General features: G+C 49.8%; 1 protein-coding gene across 4 annotated transcripts in view; it reads right to left on the reverse strand.

The window, feature by feature from the left end:
• The window catches only part of mical3a (microtubule associated monooxygenase, calponin and LIM domain containing 3a), a 706,722-nt gene that overhangs the window by 617,542 nt on the left and 72,412 nt on the right, over positions 1-16,768 (reverse strand). For all 4 annotated transcript variants that reach the window (XM_086008561.1, XM_086008560.1, XM_086008562.1 and 1 more), the window contains exons 2-4: positions 9,859-10,203; positions 3,990-4,197; positions 2,653-2,766 (exon numbers count right to left, since the gene is read on the reverse strand). In XM_086008561.1, the coding sequence (XP_085864687.1) occupies positions 2,653-2,766; positions 3,990-4,197; positions 9,859-10,122 (586 nt within the window). In that variant the 5' untranslated portion in view covers positions 10,123-10,203. The remainder of the gene's footprint in view (positions 1-2,652; positions 2,767-3,989; positions 4,198-9,858; positions 10,204-16,768) is intronic.

The raw sequence follows: 16,768 nt of genomic DNA on the forward strand, positions 1-16,768 counted from the left end.
AATTTGATTGAATTTTTTGAGGAGGTAACAAGGAGGGTAGATGAGGGTAGTGCATTTGATGTAGTGTATATGGACTTTAGCAAGGCTTTTGATAAGGTTCCACATGGCAGACTAGTCACGAAGTTAAAAGTCCATGGGATCCAAGGCAAAGTGTGAAGTTGGATTCAAAACTGGCTCGGAGGCAGGAAACAAAGTGTAATGGTTGATGGGTATTTTTGTGACTGGAAGGCTGTTTCCAGTGGGGTTCCGCAGGGCTCAGTACTAGGTCCCTTGCTTTTTGTGGTATATATCAACGATTTAGACTTGAATATAGGGGGTATGATTAAGAAGTTTGCAGATGATACTAAAATCGGCTGTGTGGTTGATACTGAAGAAGGAAGCTGTAGGCTGCAAGTAGATATCAATAAATTGGTCAGGTGGGTAGAACAGTGGCAAATGGAAATCAATCCGGAGAAGTGTGAGGTAATGCATTTGGGGAGGGCTAACAAGGAAAGGGAATACACATTAAATGGTAGGACACTGAGTAGTGTAGAGGAACAAAGGGACCTTGGAGTGCATGTCCACAGATCCCTGAAGGTAGCAGGCCAGGTAGATAAGGTGGTTAAGAAGACATACGGAATGCTTGCCTTTATTAGCCGTGGCATAGAATACAAGAGCAGGGGGGTTATGCTTCAACTGTATAAAACACTAGTTAGGCCTCAGCTAGAGTACTGCGTGCAGTTCTGGTCACCACATTACAGGAAAGATGTGATTGCACTAGAGAGGGTACAGAGGAGATTTACAAGGATGTTGCCGGGAGTAGAGAATCTTAGCTATGAGGAAAGACTGGATAGGCTGGGTCTGTTTTCCTTGGAACAGAGGAGGCTGAGGGGAGACCTTATTGAGGTGTATAAAATTATGAGGGGGCCTAGATAAAGTGGATAGAAAGGACCTATTTCCCTTAGCAGAGGGGTCAAAAACTAGGGGGGCACAGATTTAAAGTAATTGGTGGAAGGTTTAGAGGGGATTTGAGGGGAAATTCCTTCACCCAGAGGGTAGTGGGGGTCTGGAACTCACTGCCTGAAAGGGTGGTAGAGGCAGGAACCCCTAACCACATTTAAAAAGTACTTGGACGTGCACTTGGGATGCTGTAACCTGCAGGGCTACGGACCAAGAGCTGGGAAGTGGGATTAGGCTGGAGAGCTCTTTGTCGGCCGGCGGGGACACGATGGGCCAAAATGGCCTCCTTCCGTGCTGTAACTTTCTCTGATATATTGGCCTTGGAGGGAGTGCAGCATACGTTTACCAGAATGATACCCGGGCATCGAGGGTTAAGTTACGAGGAAAGATTTCACAAACTAGGGTTGTAGACCCTGGAATTTAGAAGGTTATGGGGTGATTTGATTGAAGTTTCAAGATATTAAGGGGAACAGATTGGGGTGGATCGAGAGAAACTATTTCCGCTGGTTGGGGAGTCTAGGACTAGGGGGCATAATCTAAATATTAGAGCCAGACCTTTCAGGGGTGAAATTAGGAAACACTTCTACACACAAAGGGTGGTAGAGGTTTGGAACTCTCTTCCACAAACAGCAATTAGTGCTAGATCAATTGTTAATTTTAAATCTGAGTGATAGATTTTTGTTAACCAAAGGGATATAGGGCAAAGGTGGGTATATGGAGTTAAGTCGTAGATCAGTCATGGTCTCATTGAATGGCAGACCAGGCTTGAGGGGCTAAATGGCCTCCTCCTGCTCCTGTGTCTGTGAGAATACTACATTGGATAATGGACAGAAAGCAGAGGGTAGTGGTGAATGGTTGTTTTTCTAGACAGGAGGGCATTATCCAATAGTGTCCCCCAGGGGTCAGTGTTGGGACAATTGCTCTTTTTGATATATATTAATGACCTGGATTTGGGTATACCGGACATAATTTCAAAGTTTGCAGCTGACATGAAACTCAGAAATGTAGTAAACAGTGAGGAGGATAGTAACAGACTTCAGGAGGAAAAAGACAAACTGGTGAAATGGGCAGACACACAGCAGATGAAATTTAACGCAGAAAAGTGTGACGTGATGGATTTTGCATTTCCCCCCCCCGCCCCCAGCCCTTCAAGCAAACCTGCCGCAATCAGCCATCCCTGTGCTCGACCCTCCATCCCCCACCCCACCCAGTGATCAGACCAAGGGTGAAGGACTTCAGTTATGTGGAGAGACTGGAGAAGCTGGGGTTGTTCTCCTTATAGCAGAGAAGGTTAAGGGGAGATTTAATAGCGGTGCTCAAGATCATGAACAGTTTTCATAGAGTAGATAAGGAGAAACTGTTTCCAGTGGCTGAAGGGTTGGTAACCAGAGGGCACAGGTTTAAGGTGATTGGCAAAAGAATCAGAGGCGAGAGGAGGAGAATTGTTTTTTATGCAGCGAGTTGTTGTGATCTGGAATGCACTGCCTGAAAGGGTGGTGGAAGCAGATTCAATAATCACTTTCAAATGGGAATTTTGGCTCTATACTTGAAATGTAATATATGCAGAGCAGGGAACTGGGACTAATTGGAGAGCTCTTTCAAAGAGCCGGCACAGGCATGAAGGGCCGAATGGCCTCCTTCTGTGCTGTAAGATTCTGCTCACACCCGCGCGGCGCATCACACCGATACAGTATCCCTGTAGAATTTACTTACGTGGGTTTTTTTGGCCTCTGGGTGGGAGGAGCCCACGGAACTCCACGTTTAGATGAATCTCTATACCCAGGATCAAGACAATCTTCAGCAGGACTAGCTGGAGCTGTCGGATACCTGTTGGAACAGGAGCAATGTTTAACCCTGAGAACACAACAGGCGACACTCAATGTGTTCAACTGCCCCTCTCTTCTCCCACTCCCAGTCACATGGCCTGCGATAAACCACACTGCTCCCAACACTCAGTGCTTGAGGTACTTACAAGTTCTCTTTTACCAATGGTCTTCGCTCCTCACCTGAACTACATCACCAAACCCCAGACATTCAGCCACTACAGCCATCGTAGAGAGCCACAAGGCTGTTCTCTCGTGTCTGGGGTCTCGGTCATGAGACAAGACACTTGTGCTGTGCAGCCTCGTTAAGGAGGTGTCCGAGAGGTGATCTTAGAGAAGGACATGAGATTACAAACTGTATGGAAAGGTTAATCTGGAAAGTAAGTTAGAATTCAATTGCAAGAGTAGGGCAAGGAGTCACAGGGTCAAATTAGTAAAAGGTCAATTTAGGGCTGAAATCCAGAATTTTTTGCTCACAGAGAGTGATCGACATATGGGATGGACTCCTGGACAGAATGGAAGTCAAAACTCTCAACTTATTCAAGAAATAGTCCAGCACAATGAGAGGGGAAGATAGGGTCTAGGGGTCAACTGAACGTAAGAATATAAGAGCATAAGAATTAGGAGCAGGAGTAGGCCATACGGCCCCAAGCCTGCTCCGCCATTCAATAAGATGAATGCCTGATCTTCAACCTCAACTCCACTTTCCTGCCTGATTCCATACCCCTTGATTCCCCTAGAGTCCAAAAATCTCTCTCTCAGCCTTGAATATACTCAACGATTCAGCATTCACAGCCCTCCGGAGTAGAGAATTCCAAAGACTCTCAACCTTCTGAGCTTCTTCACCTCAGTCTTAAATGGCCGACCCCTTATCCTGAGACTGTGCCCCCTAGCTCTAGACTCTCCAGCCAGGGGAAACAACCTCTCAGCATCTACCCTGTCAATCACCCTCAGAATCTTATATGTTTCAATGAGATCACCTCTCTTTGCTGAATTTTGTGATGGTTCTGACTACAATATAACTGACCCAACATTCTTAACTTCAGAAGAGCCCCGTGAGGTTTTACCCCTCGGTTGGATGATGAGACTGCAGCCTGCCTCCCCCGGAACCGTGTGGCAGGGAGAGTCAGTGAGAGTAGGGGCGGGTAGAGTAAGCCCAGTGTGTTATCCTTCACCAGGTTTTGTGTAACGCAAACCACTGCAATCAGAGGGAATAAAGCGACTCACTGATGTGGTCAATGGCTCCGGCACAGAACTTTCCGTAGATCTTCTTGGCTCCCAGGTTCCGCAGGTCCTGGATGGTGTACGGCCACAAGTGCAAGACGTTGTTCCTGGAGAAGGTGTCACGTTTCTCCACGATGATGACTTTGGCTCCGAGGAACGCTAGCTCGATGGCTGTGCGCAGACCGCAAGGACCAGCTCCAATCATCAGACACTGCAGGAGGGAAGAGAGAAGGTGGGATTAGTGGGGTGAAAACATGACGACACAGGCCATACATGTGGTGGCGGGGAGCTGCGGGGCAAGTCAAGTAGCGGAGGGCAGGAGGGAGGGTAGAGTGCTCACCTTCCAGACACAGGTGCTCCCTGGTCTGGGACAGCAGTGAGAAGTGGCAAAGGAAGGGCAAGGTGGCGCTTTAATGTCACCCCCAGTAAAGGGGTTGAAGTAACAGAGAGACCTGGGGGTGTACGCACACAAGTCTTTGAAGGTGGCAGGACAAGTTGAGAAGGCTGTTAAAAAGGCACACGGGATCCTTGGCTTTATAAATAGAGGCAGAGAGGACAAAAGCAAGGAAGTTATGGTAAACCTTTATAAATCAATGATTAAGCCTCAGCTGGAGTATTGTGTCCAATTCTGGGCACCACACTTTAGGAAGGATGTCAAGGCCTTGGAGAGGGTGCAGAGATTTACTAGAATGGTGCCAGGGATGAGGAACTTCAGTTATGTGGAGAGACTGGAAAAGCAGAGAAGGTTAAGGGGAGATTTAATAGAGGTGTTTAAAATCATGAGGAGTTTTGATAGAGTAAATGAAGAGAAACTGTTCCTATTGACAGAAAGGTCAGTAACCAGAAGACACGGATCTAAAGATAATCGGCAAACCAATCAGGGGAGAGGAGAATGTTTTTTACGCAGCGAGTTATGATGATCTGGAACGCGCTGCCTGAAAGGGCGGTGGAAGCAGATTCAATAGTAACTTTCAAAAGGGAATAGGATAAATACTTGGAGAAAAATATTGCAGGGCTGTGGTGGTAGAGCAGGGGAGTGGGATTAATTGGATAGCTCTTTCAGAGAGCTGGCACGATAGGCTGAATGGATTCCTTCTGTGCTGTATGATTCTATGATCCCCTTCTCTTCCATTGCTCATCCCACCACTCATGCCACCAGTGACCCTATGCTCAATCGCACTGTCAGGCGGCAGGTAGAGGGCACTCCCATCCCATCGGCCTGGGCTGGGATTTGACCAGGGTCTAACAGTGCTTTCTGTTGTGCACTTACTTCAGGATCTCAGGGACCAACTTACCTGCCAGCAGGCTGCGAGTCGCTAACTAGTCTGTCTCTGGAGGGTCACAGAGTCCAGAGTGAAACCCAGGCAGCAGTTGCTGACATTTACTCCACACGAGTGACTCCCCTTCATTGAATCAAATAGTCACAGACATGCATTATCACCCATCTACAAAACGAGGATTTCCAGAGTGAAAGTCCTTCACAGTAAGGAGTGCAGCAATGGAGGGAGAGCCCAGTGTAGAGGAAGCCTGTGGCTGCACTCCTGCACTTTCACCCAGTGCGCCATTCAGTCCCCCACCGTGTTACCACAGACTCCATCTCATTCCACACCAGCCCAAGATTGCTCTCTCCTCCACCTGGTGTCTGGACTCTGACAAGTCACCACCCAGGGCAATGCAGTCAGAGCAGCAGGTGTCAGAAATGGGCAGGATCTACCTTGATTTGCCCCTAAAAAGGGGAGGTGCGAATGTGCTGTGAATGCCTCGACATTTGCCAAAATTAAGGTGCCCAGACTACCAGAGTCCAGCAATAGGTGACGTGTCCAAGGTGAGCTGGGTATCATACATGTGACTGACACGACAAAACTGGCCTTCCCTCCAAACCAATGCCACATCCAACCTCCTTAATCCATCAGCGTTTTACTGAGCTGTGGAGTGTCCTGCAAAGTGCACAGAAATGCCAAAAAAAATCAGCACAGAAACAGGCCATTCAACCCTTTGACCACCCAGTCTAATTCCACTCCCCTCACCCTTAAATATCCCACCCAGTCTAATCCACGCTCCTGCTCACTCCCCACACCCTTTAATATCCCACTCAGTCTAATCCACGCTCCTGCTCACTCCCCACACCCTTTAATATCCCACCCAGTCTAATCCACGCTCCTGCTCACTCCCCACACCCTTTAATATCCCACTCAGTCTAATCCACGCTCCTGCTCACTCCCCACACCCTTTAATATCCCACCCAGTCGAATCCCTCTCTCCTGCTCACTCCCCACACCCTTTAATATCCCACCCAGTCTAATCCACACTCCTGCTCACTCCCCACACCCTTTAATATCCCACCCAGTCTAATCCACGCTCCTGCTCACTCCCCACACCCTTTAATATCCCACCCAGTCGAATCCCTCTCTCCTGCTCACTCCCCACACCCTTTAATATCCCACTCAGTCTAATCCACGCTCCTGCTCACTCCCCACACCCTTTAATATCCCACCCAGTCTAATCCACGCTCCTGCTCACTCCCCACACCCTTTAATATCCCACCCAGTCGAATCCCTCTCTCCTGCTCACTCCCCACACCCTTTAATATCCCACTCAGTCTAATCCACGCTCCTGCTCACTCCCCACACCCTTTAATATCCCACTCAGTCTAATCCACGCTCCTGCTCACTCCCCACACCCTTTAATATCCCACCCAGTCGAATCCCTCTCTCCTGCTCACTCCCCACCTCCTTTAATATCCTTCATTACATTTGAATCTGTAATTTACTCCCAGGTATCTGTTGTATATAAACCACCTAAACCCCTTGATTAGATTCCAGCCTGTAACTCACTCCTGGGTATCTGTTATTCTATATAATGATTACAACGGGGTTTACAGTTGCGGGTTTGGGGAGTGGGGGAGTCATCAGTCTGTATCAGGTATTGCCAAGGGTTCTCTCCATTAACATCTGAGTGGAGGTGTTGTGCTCTGTGTATATCCCTGGAGCCACTGGCGGGCAGAGTGTACCAGTGCAGGAATCCTGGCCAGAGTGTGGGTACAGGCATTACTGGCAGCAGTGGGCAGGGATTACGTGGCTGAAGTTACAGACGGACAAAAAGCGAGGATGTGGGACTGAGCAGGACTGCTCTTCCAAAGAGGCAGCACAGGCACGACGGGCCGAATGGCCACCTTGTGTGCTGTAAGTTTTTATGATTCTACGATAACTATGTGTGGAGGAGGTGAGGGAGGAGTGCGAGCGAAAGTCTGCATTAACCAGAGTACCTAAAATGTGTTTTCTGGGCAGTCTGTGGGATCAGCACATAAGTTAAAACAGCTTTCTGCTGAGCATGTGTTGTAAATAGTGTAAACAGGTCTAAAAGCAAGGATATCTTCACAGGAAAGTAGAATAGTAGAATGTGTTAAGAGTCATTCAGCCATATCTATAATGGTCTGGAATATGTCAGCTTCATCATTTGTGTTATGGGGAATGGGAAGAGTTTATGACAGCAATTAGTTCACTTCTGGTCATGGTAATAAATGATGGGAAGAGTTTATGATGGCAATTAGTTCACGTGATATTATGGTACTGTAGGAACTGGGGTTCCTAGCCGAAGAATTGAGATCGACTCAGAAAATCAAAAACAATAAAATTTAATGAACAAGCGAAGCTGTATAGGAAACTGTAGGATACAATGCAAATAGGTCTGGTCTGCTTGAAAGCCTCTCTGGAAAACTGCTAGAAAGTTCCGAGCTCAACTGCTAGCAGGTTCCGAGCTCAACTGCTAGAAGGTTCCGAGCTCTGACGTCATCACGTTCTTCCTGCCGTTGAGAGATCACGTGACGGCTGGCATGACGTCATCACGCGGAGTACAGGAAAGAAGCCCTAGTACAGTTAACAGATACATTAAAGGTGCAGCCCCCAGCTGTACTACATTGCTGTAAAAGGAATTATAAACAATTGTCCGTAATCCTCTGGTGGTTCTGCCACAATACTGCATATTTGGTTAGTTCATGCTGTTATTCTGTTGTCATTTGTCTGTAGCTTTGATGTACTATGGCTTATTGGTGGTATGCAGGGACAGCAAGCAATTAGGGAGGCAAATGGCATGTTGGCCTTTATTGCAAGGAATAACAAGAGTAAGGAAATCTTACTACAGGAAACTTTGTGCTATCCGGCACCGACGGGACCGAGCTGTTGCCGTTCCCTCAAAACTGCCGGACAAACCAGCGCTAATGTTGAAACATACGGATAATCAACAAACCCTGTTGCTTAGCAACAGCCTCTAAACAGTCGGCAAGCATCCCTGTAGCGTCTCTAGCTGAAGCTGTTGCTTAGCTACAGACGTTGCAGAGCTTAACTGTTCAAAAAAAGCAAAGAAAAGAAACGAAAAGAATAAAAAACGGCTCCTGATTTTTGCCGGTGGCTCGAGCTTGCCGGACGGTTCGCCTCCGGATAACTCAAAGTTTCCTGTACAATTGTACAGGGCTTTGACGAGACCACACCTGGAGTACTGTGCACAGTTTTGGTCTCCTGATCAAAGGAAGGATATACTTGCCTTCGAGGTGGTGCAATGAAGGTTCACTAGATTGATTCCTGGGATGAGAGGGTTATCCTATGAAGAGAGGTTGTGTAGAATGGGCCGATACTCTCTGGAGTTTAGAAAAATGAGTTAGGCCACAGCTGGAATACTGCGTGCAGTTCTGGTCGCCACACTATAGGAGGGATGTGATTGAATTGGAGAAGGTGCAGAGGAGATTCACCAGGATGTTACCTGGGCTGGAGCGCTTCAGCTATGAAGAGAGACTGGACAGGCTGGGATTGTTTTCCTTAGAGCAGAGAAGGCTGAGGGGGGACCTGATTGAGGTGTACAAAATTATGAGGGGCATAGATAGGGTAGATAGAAAGGCACTTTCCCCCTTAGTGGAGGGGTCAATAACCAGGGGGCAGAGTTTCAAGGTAAGGGGCAGGAGGTTTAGAGCGGATTTGAGGAAAAACTTTTTCACCCAGAGGGTGGTTGGAATCTGGAACTCACTGCCTGAAAGGGTGGTAGAGGCAGGAACCCTCACAACATTCAAGAAGCATTTAGATGAGCACTTGAAATGCCATAGCATACAAGGCTACGGACCAAGTGCTGAAAATGGGATTAGAATAGACAGGGCTTGATGGCCGGCGTGGACACGATGGGCCGAAGGGCCTCTTTCTGTGCTGTATAGCTCTGAGAGGTGATCTCATTCAAACATAAGATTCTGAGGGGTATTGACAGGGTAGATGCTAATAGGTTGTTTCCCCTGGCTGGAGTGTCTAGAACTAGAGAGCATAGTCTCAGGATAAGGGGTCGGCCATTTAAGACTGTGATGAGGAGAAATTTCTTCACTCAGAGGGTTGTGAATCTTTGGAATTCTCTACTTCAAAGGGCTGTGGATGCTGAATCGTTGAGTATATTCAAGGCTGAGATTGGTAGAGTTTTGGATATTCAGGGAATCAAGGGATATGGGGATAGGGCGGGAAAGTGGAGTTTAGGCTGAAGATCAACCATGATCTTATTGAATGGCAGAGCAGGCTCGAAGGGCCGCATGGCCTACTCCTGCTCCTAATTCTTATGTTTGATTGGAATGTAGTGACCAAAGGTGAAATTTGGTATAAGAGATGTGAGTGAACCACTGTTCAGCAGCTCGTTCTCATACTGGAATGGTATAAGATGGAAAGACCTGAGCTCTCATGCTGGTTTAGTGAAGTGTTTTACACAGCCCATACTGGTTATGGCTGGTATGGAGTTTCAATAAAGTCCTGATCCTGCATTGTTACAACAGTGTGTGTGTAATCTGGCGTTTAAAGTAACAAGACGAAAAGGAACAAGAAAGCATTCCAACAGGAGGCTCCAGTTTTACCTTCGTATTAATACAGGCCATGTTCTTCTTGTAATCCTTGTGACTGCCTCGTTTGTCTAATTTTGCAAAGAGCGCTTTTGCTTTCCAATAATTGAGTTTGGACTTGAGCTTGGGGTAGAAATTGGGAAAGTCAAGGTTACAGATGCCCAGACTCTCACACAGCTCCTGGTAGCCTTTGAATGTGCCTTTGCATGTTGTCGCCTGGAGGAATTGGTCGAACAGCAAGTGGGATTGTTCGATGTTCGATTTTCCACCATCCCCCATGGTGCAGGGCCGCTCTCCCGATATGCTAGGCTGGATAATTTATATGCTCTTCTTCAGCTGACAGTCTCGCTCATCATGACCCTTCAGAAAGAAGATCAGAAACAGGTTAGAGTGGATCAGTACCTGCCAAGTATCACACCGCTCAAACTGTCCAGCAGCAACCCTCCTAAAACACCCAGCACTGCGCTCCCTCCAACATCAGACTCAACAACCAGCTCAGCACCTGGGGGAAAGGAGCTCCGTCACGCCCTGGGTTAATGACTGTAACCATCCCTGATATTAATCCAGCTCCCTCACACTGTGAGCTCCGTCACGCCCTGGGTTAATGACTGTAACTATCCCTGATATTAATCCAGCTCCCTCACACTGTGAGCTCCGTCACGCCCTGGGTTAATGACTGTAACTATCCCCGATATTAATCCAGCTCCCTCACACTGTGAGCTCCGTCACGCCCTGGGTTAATGACCAACTATCCCTGATATTAATCCAGCTCCCTCACACGGTGAGCTCAGTCACTCCCTGGGTTAATGACTGTAACTATCCCTGATATTAATCCAGCTCCCTCACACTGTGAGCTCAGTCACTCCCTGGGTTAATGACCAACTATCCCTGATATTAATCCAGCTCCCTCACAGTGAGCTCAGTCACTCCCTGGGTTAATGACCAACTATCCCTGATATTAATCCAGCTCCCTCACAGTGAGCTCAGTCACTCCCTGGGTTAATGACTATTATTTTTTAATTCGTTCCTGGGATGTGGGCGTCGCTGGCAAGGCCAGCATTTATTGTCCATCCCTAATTGCCCTTGAGAAGGTGGGGGTAAGCCATCTTCTTGAACTGCTGCAATCAATGTGGTGAAGGTACTCCCACAGTGCTGTTGGGGAGGGAGTTCCAGGATTTTGACCCAGCGACGATGAAGGAACGGCAATATATTTCTAAGTCAGGATGGTGTGTGACTTGGAGGGGAACTGGCAGGTGATGGTGTTCCCATGCGCCTGCTGCCCTTGTCCTTCTAGGTGGTAAAGGTCGCGGGTTTGGGAGGTGCTGTCGAAGAAGCCTTGGCAAGATGCTGTAGTGCATCTTTAGAAGGTACACAATGCAACCACGGTGCGCCGGTGGTAGAGGGAGTGAATGTTTAAGGTGGTGGATGGGGTGCCAATCAAGCAGACTGCTTTGTCCTAGATGGTGTCGAGTTTCTTGAGTGTTGTTGGAGCTGCACTCATCCAGGCAAGTGGAAAGTATTCCATCACACTCCTGACTTGTGCCTTGTAGATGGTGGAAAGGCTTTGGGGAGTCAGGAGGTGAGATACTCTCCACAGAATACCCAGCCTCTGACCTGCTCTAGTAGCCACAGTATTTATGTGGCTGGTCCAGTTAAGTTTCTGGTCAATGGTGACCCCCCCAGGCTGTTGATGGTGGGGGATTCAGCAATCGTAATGCCATTGAATGTCAAGGTGCAGTGGTTAGATTCTCTCTTGTTGGAGATAGTCATTGCCTGGCAATTTTGTGGCACAAATGTTACTTGCCACTTATCAGCCCAAGCCTGAATGTTGTCCAGGTCTTGCTGCAAGCGGGCATGGACTGCTTCATTATCTGGAGAGTTGCGAATGGAACAGAACACTGTGCAATCATCAGCAAACATCCCCACTTCTGACCTTGTGATGGAGGGAAGGTCTTTGATGAAGCAGCTGAAGATGGTTGGGCCTAGGACACTGCCCTGAGGAACTCCTGCAGCAATGTTCCCGATATTAACCCAGCTCCCTCACACTGTGAGCTCAGTCACTCCCTGGGTGAATGGGTCAGTGCGACACCAATCTACACGTTAAGCACCTTTAGCATCCGGCTGGGAGAGGTTGAGACACAGGGGGTGTCGCTGTCTAATCGCTTGTTTCACAGAAGAGGATGCCTCACTGAACCACTGACCCCAAAGAGGAACTGCATGTTCACAACCAGCAGCCAGATCAGGAAACCATCAGTGGCTGGACTGCTGAGCCCATGCACATCCACCACCTCACATTACAAATAAGGCAAGAGCAAATACTACCAGTCGCCACACTCCCTTCAATCCCTGGAATGCATTTCCGGATGGGAAGCACAGATTCCAGAAACAAATCCTTGGATAAGTGTCAGCCGTGGTTCAGTTGGTAGCACTCTTGTCTGAGTCAGAAGGTTGTGGGTTCGAGACCCACTCCAGAGACTGGAGCACAACATCTAGGCTGGCAGTCAAGATTCAAGATTCTTCATTTGCCACATGTAACTAGTACAATGGAATGCTTACTCCCCACTCACTCCCACAATAAAGCTGTGGGAGCTCACCGAGACACGTCAGCTATTTTTACAGCGCCGTGTTCAGAAAGTCAATTCTTTGGCATCCAGTGGCAGTGGGAGCACGATGTCCCTCAGCCGCTCCGTCCTCCTCACTCCAGTGCAGGAGCGAGGCGGTAAACAGAGGCCCCGTCTGCTCTCTCAGGTGACCTTAAAAGATCCCTTGACACTATTTCAAAGAAGAGCAGGGGAGTTATCCCTCGTGTCCTGGACAATATTTACCCCTGAATGACAGATTATCTGGTCATGATCACATTGCTGTTTGTGGGAGCTGGCGGAGCACAAATTGGCTGCTGTGTTTCCAACGTTACAACAGACTACACTTCAGCAACAACAACTTTATTTATATAGCACCTTTAACGTAGTAAAACGTCCCAAGGTGCTTCACAGGAGTATTATAAGACAAAAAATGTGACACCGAGCCACATAAGGAGAAATTAGGGCAGGTGACCAAAAGCTTGGTCAATGAGGTAGGTTTTAAGGAGCGTCTTAAAGGAGGAAAGAGAGGTGGGGAGGCGGAGAGGTTTAGACAGGGAATTCCAGAGCTTAGGGCCCAGGCACAGAAGGCACGGCCACCAATGGTTGAGCGATTATAATCAGGAATGCTCAAGAGGGCAGAATTACAGGAGCACAGATATCTTGGGCAGGGGGGTTGTGGGGCTGGAGCAGATTGCAGAGATAGGGAGGGGCGAGGCCATGGAGGGATTTGGAAACAAGGATGAGAATTTTGAAATCGAGGCGCTGCTTAACTGGGAACCAATGGAGGTCAGTGAGCACAGGGGTGAAAAGGGAACGGGACTAGGTGCGAGTTAGGACACGGGCAGCCGAGTTTTGGATGAACTCAAGTTTACTTTGGGTAGAACGTGAGGGGCCAGCCAGGGGTGCATTGGAATAGTCAAGTCTAGGAGGTAACAAAAGCATGGATGAGGGCTTCAGCAGCGGATAAGCTGAGGCAAGGGCGGAGATGGGCAATATTACGGAGGTGGAAGTAGGCGGTCTTTGTTATGCTGCGGATATGTGGTCGGAAGCTCATTTCAGGGTCAAATATGGCAGCAAGGTTGCGAACAGTGTGGTTCAGCCTCAGACAGATGTTAGGGAGAGGGATGGAGTCAGTGGCTGGGGAACGGAGTTTGTGGCGAGGACCGAAAACAATGGCTTCGGTCTTCCCAATAATTAATTGGAGAAAATTGCTGCTCATCCAGAACTGGATGTCAGACAAGCAGTCTGACAAATTAGAGACCGTGGAGGGGTCGAGAGAAGTGGTGGTGAGGTAGAGCTGGGTGTTGTCAGCGTACATGTGGAAACAGACGCTGTGTATTCGGATGATGTCACCAAAGGGCAACATGTAGATGAGAAATAGGAGGGGGGCCAAGGATAGATACTCGGGGGACCCCAGATGTAACAATGCAGGAGCAGGAAGAGAAGCCATTGCAGGTGATTCTCTGGCTACGATTAGATAGATAAGAATGGAACCAGGCGAGTGCAGTTCCACCCAGCTCGACAAGGGTGGTGAGGCGTTGGAGGAGGATGGAGTGGTCAATCGTGTCAAAGGCTGCAGACAAGTCAAGAGTACTTCAAAAGTACTTCATTGGCTGTAAACACTTTGGGACGTCTGGTGATCATGAAAGGCGCTATATAAATGCAAGGCTTTCTTTCTTCCGATGGACAGTGAAGAGGGAGCTTTCCTCTGTATCCAACCCATGCAGTATCTGCCCTGGGGTGTTTGTGGGACAGTGTACAGGGAATTTTACTCTGTACCTAGCCCGTGCTGTCCCGTCAAACACTCCCAGGGCAGGAACAGCACGGCTTAGATACAGAGTAAAGCTCCCTCTACACTGTCCCTTCAAACACTCCCAGGGCAGGTACAGCACGGGTTAGATACAGAGTAAAGCTCCCTCTACACTGTCCCATCAAACACTCCCAGGGCAGGTACAGCACGGGTTAGATACAGAATAAAGCTTCCTCTATACTGTCCCATCAAAAACTCCCGGGGCATAGCGTAGAGGGATCTTTACCCTGTATCTAAGCCGTGCTGTACCTGCCCTGCAATTGCTTGTGGGACAGTGTAGAGGGAGCTTTACTCTGCATCTAACCCCGTGCTGTACCTGCCCTGGGAGTGTTTGATGGGACAGTGTAAGGGGAGCTTTACTCTGTATCTAACCCGTGCTGTACCTGCCCTGGGAGTGTTTGATGGGACAGTGTAAGGGGAGCTTTACTCTGTATCTAACCCGTGCTGTACCTGCCCTGGGAGTGTTTGATGGGAACCAAAAACTCCCATTCCTACTGGGGGAGGAGAGAAGCTGTGTAACACTGGCGGCACACTATGTTACAGCTTGCCATGAACAGAGGGACAACCAGTAAACTAAGAAAAGAGTATATATAAACAAGGCGAATGTATATTTATACACTCAGGGATATACCTGTTTATACACTGTATGAATAGAACTGCGTTTATGTGTTCAACCATAAATGTATTTTGATGCTTTGGCAACATAAGATGTACCTTATCATGCCAATAAAGCGATTTGAATTTGACAGTGTAGGGGGAGCTTTACTCTGTATCTAACCCGTGCTGTACCTGCCCTGGGAGTGTTTGATGGGACAGTGTAGAGGGAGCTTTACTCTGTATCTAACCCGTGCTGTACCTGCCCTGGGAGTGTTTGATGGGGCAGTGTAGAGGGAGCTTTACTCTGTATCTAACCCCGTGCTGTACCTGCCCTGGGAGTGCCTGTTGGACTGCCCCAGGCGTTATGATACTTTCCGTCTGCTAGCATTTCCAGTCCGGCCCTCATCAGAGTGTGAATTGATGAATCTGGGTGTTGCTATGTATGTCTGGCTGAGATTGGAGAGAGCTTCACGAGCCTTGGAAATCTGAGAGCTGAAATGTTGCAGCAGCTGCTGCCTCATGCTTCAGCCTCAATCAGAGCGTATCAGGGACAGGATTGTAAGCTGCTACTCAACCACCAACAGCCAGGAGAGAGTCAGCACCTTCAGGGGAGGGAGGAGAGAGTCAGCACCTTCAGGGGAGGGGGGGGCGGCGGAAAGAGGGTCAGCACCTTCAGGGGAGGGAGGAGAGAGTCAGCACCTTCAGGGGAGGGGGAGAGAATCAGCACCTTCAGGGGAGGGAGGAGAGAGTCAGCACCTTCAGGGGGGGGGGGAGAGAGTGCCAGCTCCTTCAGGGGGGGGGAGAGAGTGCCAGCACCTTCAGGGGGGGGGAGAGAGTGCCAGCACCTTCAGGGGGGGGGAGAGAGTGCCAGCACCTTCAGGGGGGGGGAGAGAGTGCCAGCTCCTTCAGGGGTGGGGGGAGAGTGCCAGCACCTTCAGGGGGGGGGAGAGAGTGCCAGCTCCTTCAGGGGGGGGGGGGAAAAGAGTGCCAGCTCCTTCAGGGGGGGGGGGGGAAGAGTGCCAGCTCCTTCAGGGGGGGGGGAGAGAGTGCCAGCTCCTTCAGGGGTGGGGAGAGAGTGCCAGCTCCTTCAGGGGTGGGTAAGAGAGCGCCAGCTCCTTCAGGGGTGGGTAAGAGAGCGCCAGCTCCTTCAGGGGTGGGGAGAGAGTGCCAGCTCCTTCAGGGGTGGGTAAGAGAGCGCCAGCTCCTTCAGGGGTGGGGGGAGAGAGCCAGCTCCTTCAGGGGTGGGGAGAGAGTGCCAGCTCCTTCAGGGGTGGGGAGAGAGTGCCAGCTCCTTCAGGGGTGGGGAGAGAGTGCCAGCTCCTTCAGGGGTGGGGAGAGAGTGCCAGCTCCTTCAGGGGTGGGGAGAGAGTGCCAGCTCCTTCAGGGGTGGGTAAGAGAGCGCCAGCTCCTTCAGGGGTGGGGGGAGAGAGCCAGCTCCTTCAGGGGTGGGGAGAGAGCGCCAGCTCCTTCAGGGGTGGGGAGAGAGCGCGCCAGCTCCTTCAGGGGTGGGTAAGAGCGCGCCAGCTCCTTCAGGGGTGGGTAAGAGCGCGCCAGCTCCTTCAGGGGTGGGTAAGAGAGTGCCAGCTCCTTCAGGGGTGGGGAGAGAGTGCCAGCTCCTTCAGGGGTGGGGAGAGAGTGCCAGCTCCTTCAGGGGTGGGGAGAGAGCGCCAGCTCCTTCAGGGGTGGGTAAGAGAGCGCCAGCTCCTTCAGGGGTGGGGGGAGAGCGCCAGCTCCTTCAGGGGTGGGGGGAGAGCGCCAGCTCCTTCAGGGGTGGGGGGAGAGCGCCAGCTCCTTCAGGGGTGGGGGGAGAGCGCCAGCTCCTTCAGGGGTGGGTAAGAGAGCGCCAGCTCCTTCAGGGGTGGGGAGAGAGTGCCAGCTACTTCAGGGGTGGGGGGAGAGCGCCAGCTCCTTCAGGGGTGGGGGGAGAGCGCCAGCT

Source organism: Somniosus microcephalus, chromosome 16, assembly GCF_052327205.1.
Source record: "Somniosus microcephalus isolate GS21.2 chromosome 16, FLI_Smic_1.0, whole genome shotgun sequence".
NCBI lineage: Eukaryota > Metazoa > Chordata > Chondrichthyes > Squaliformes > Somniosidae > Somniosus > Somniosus microcephalus.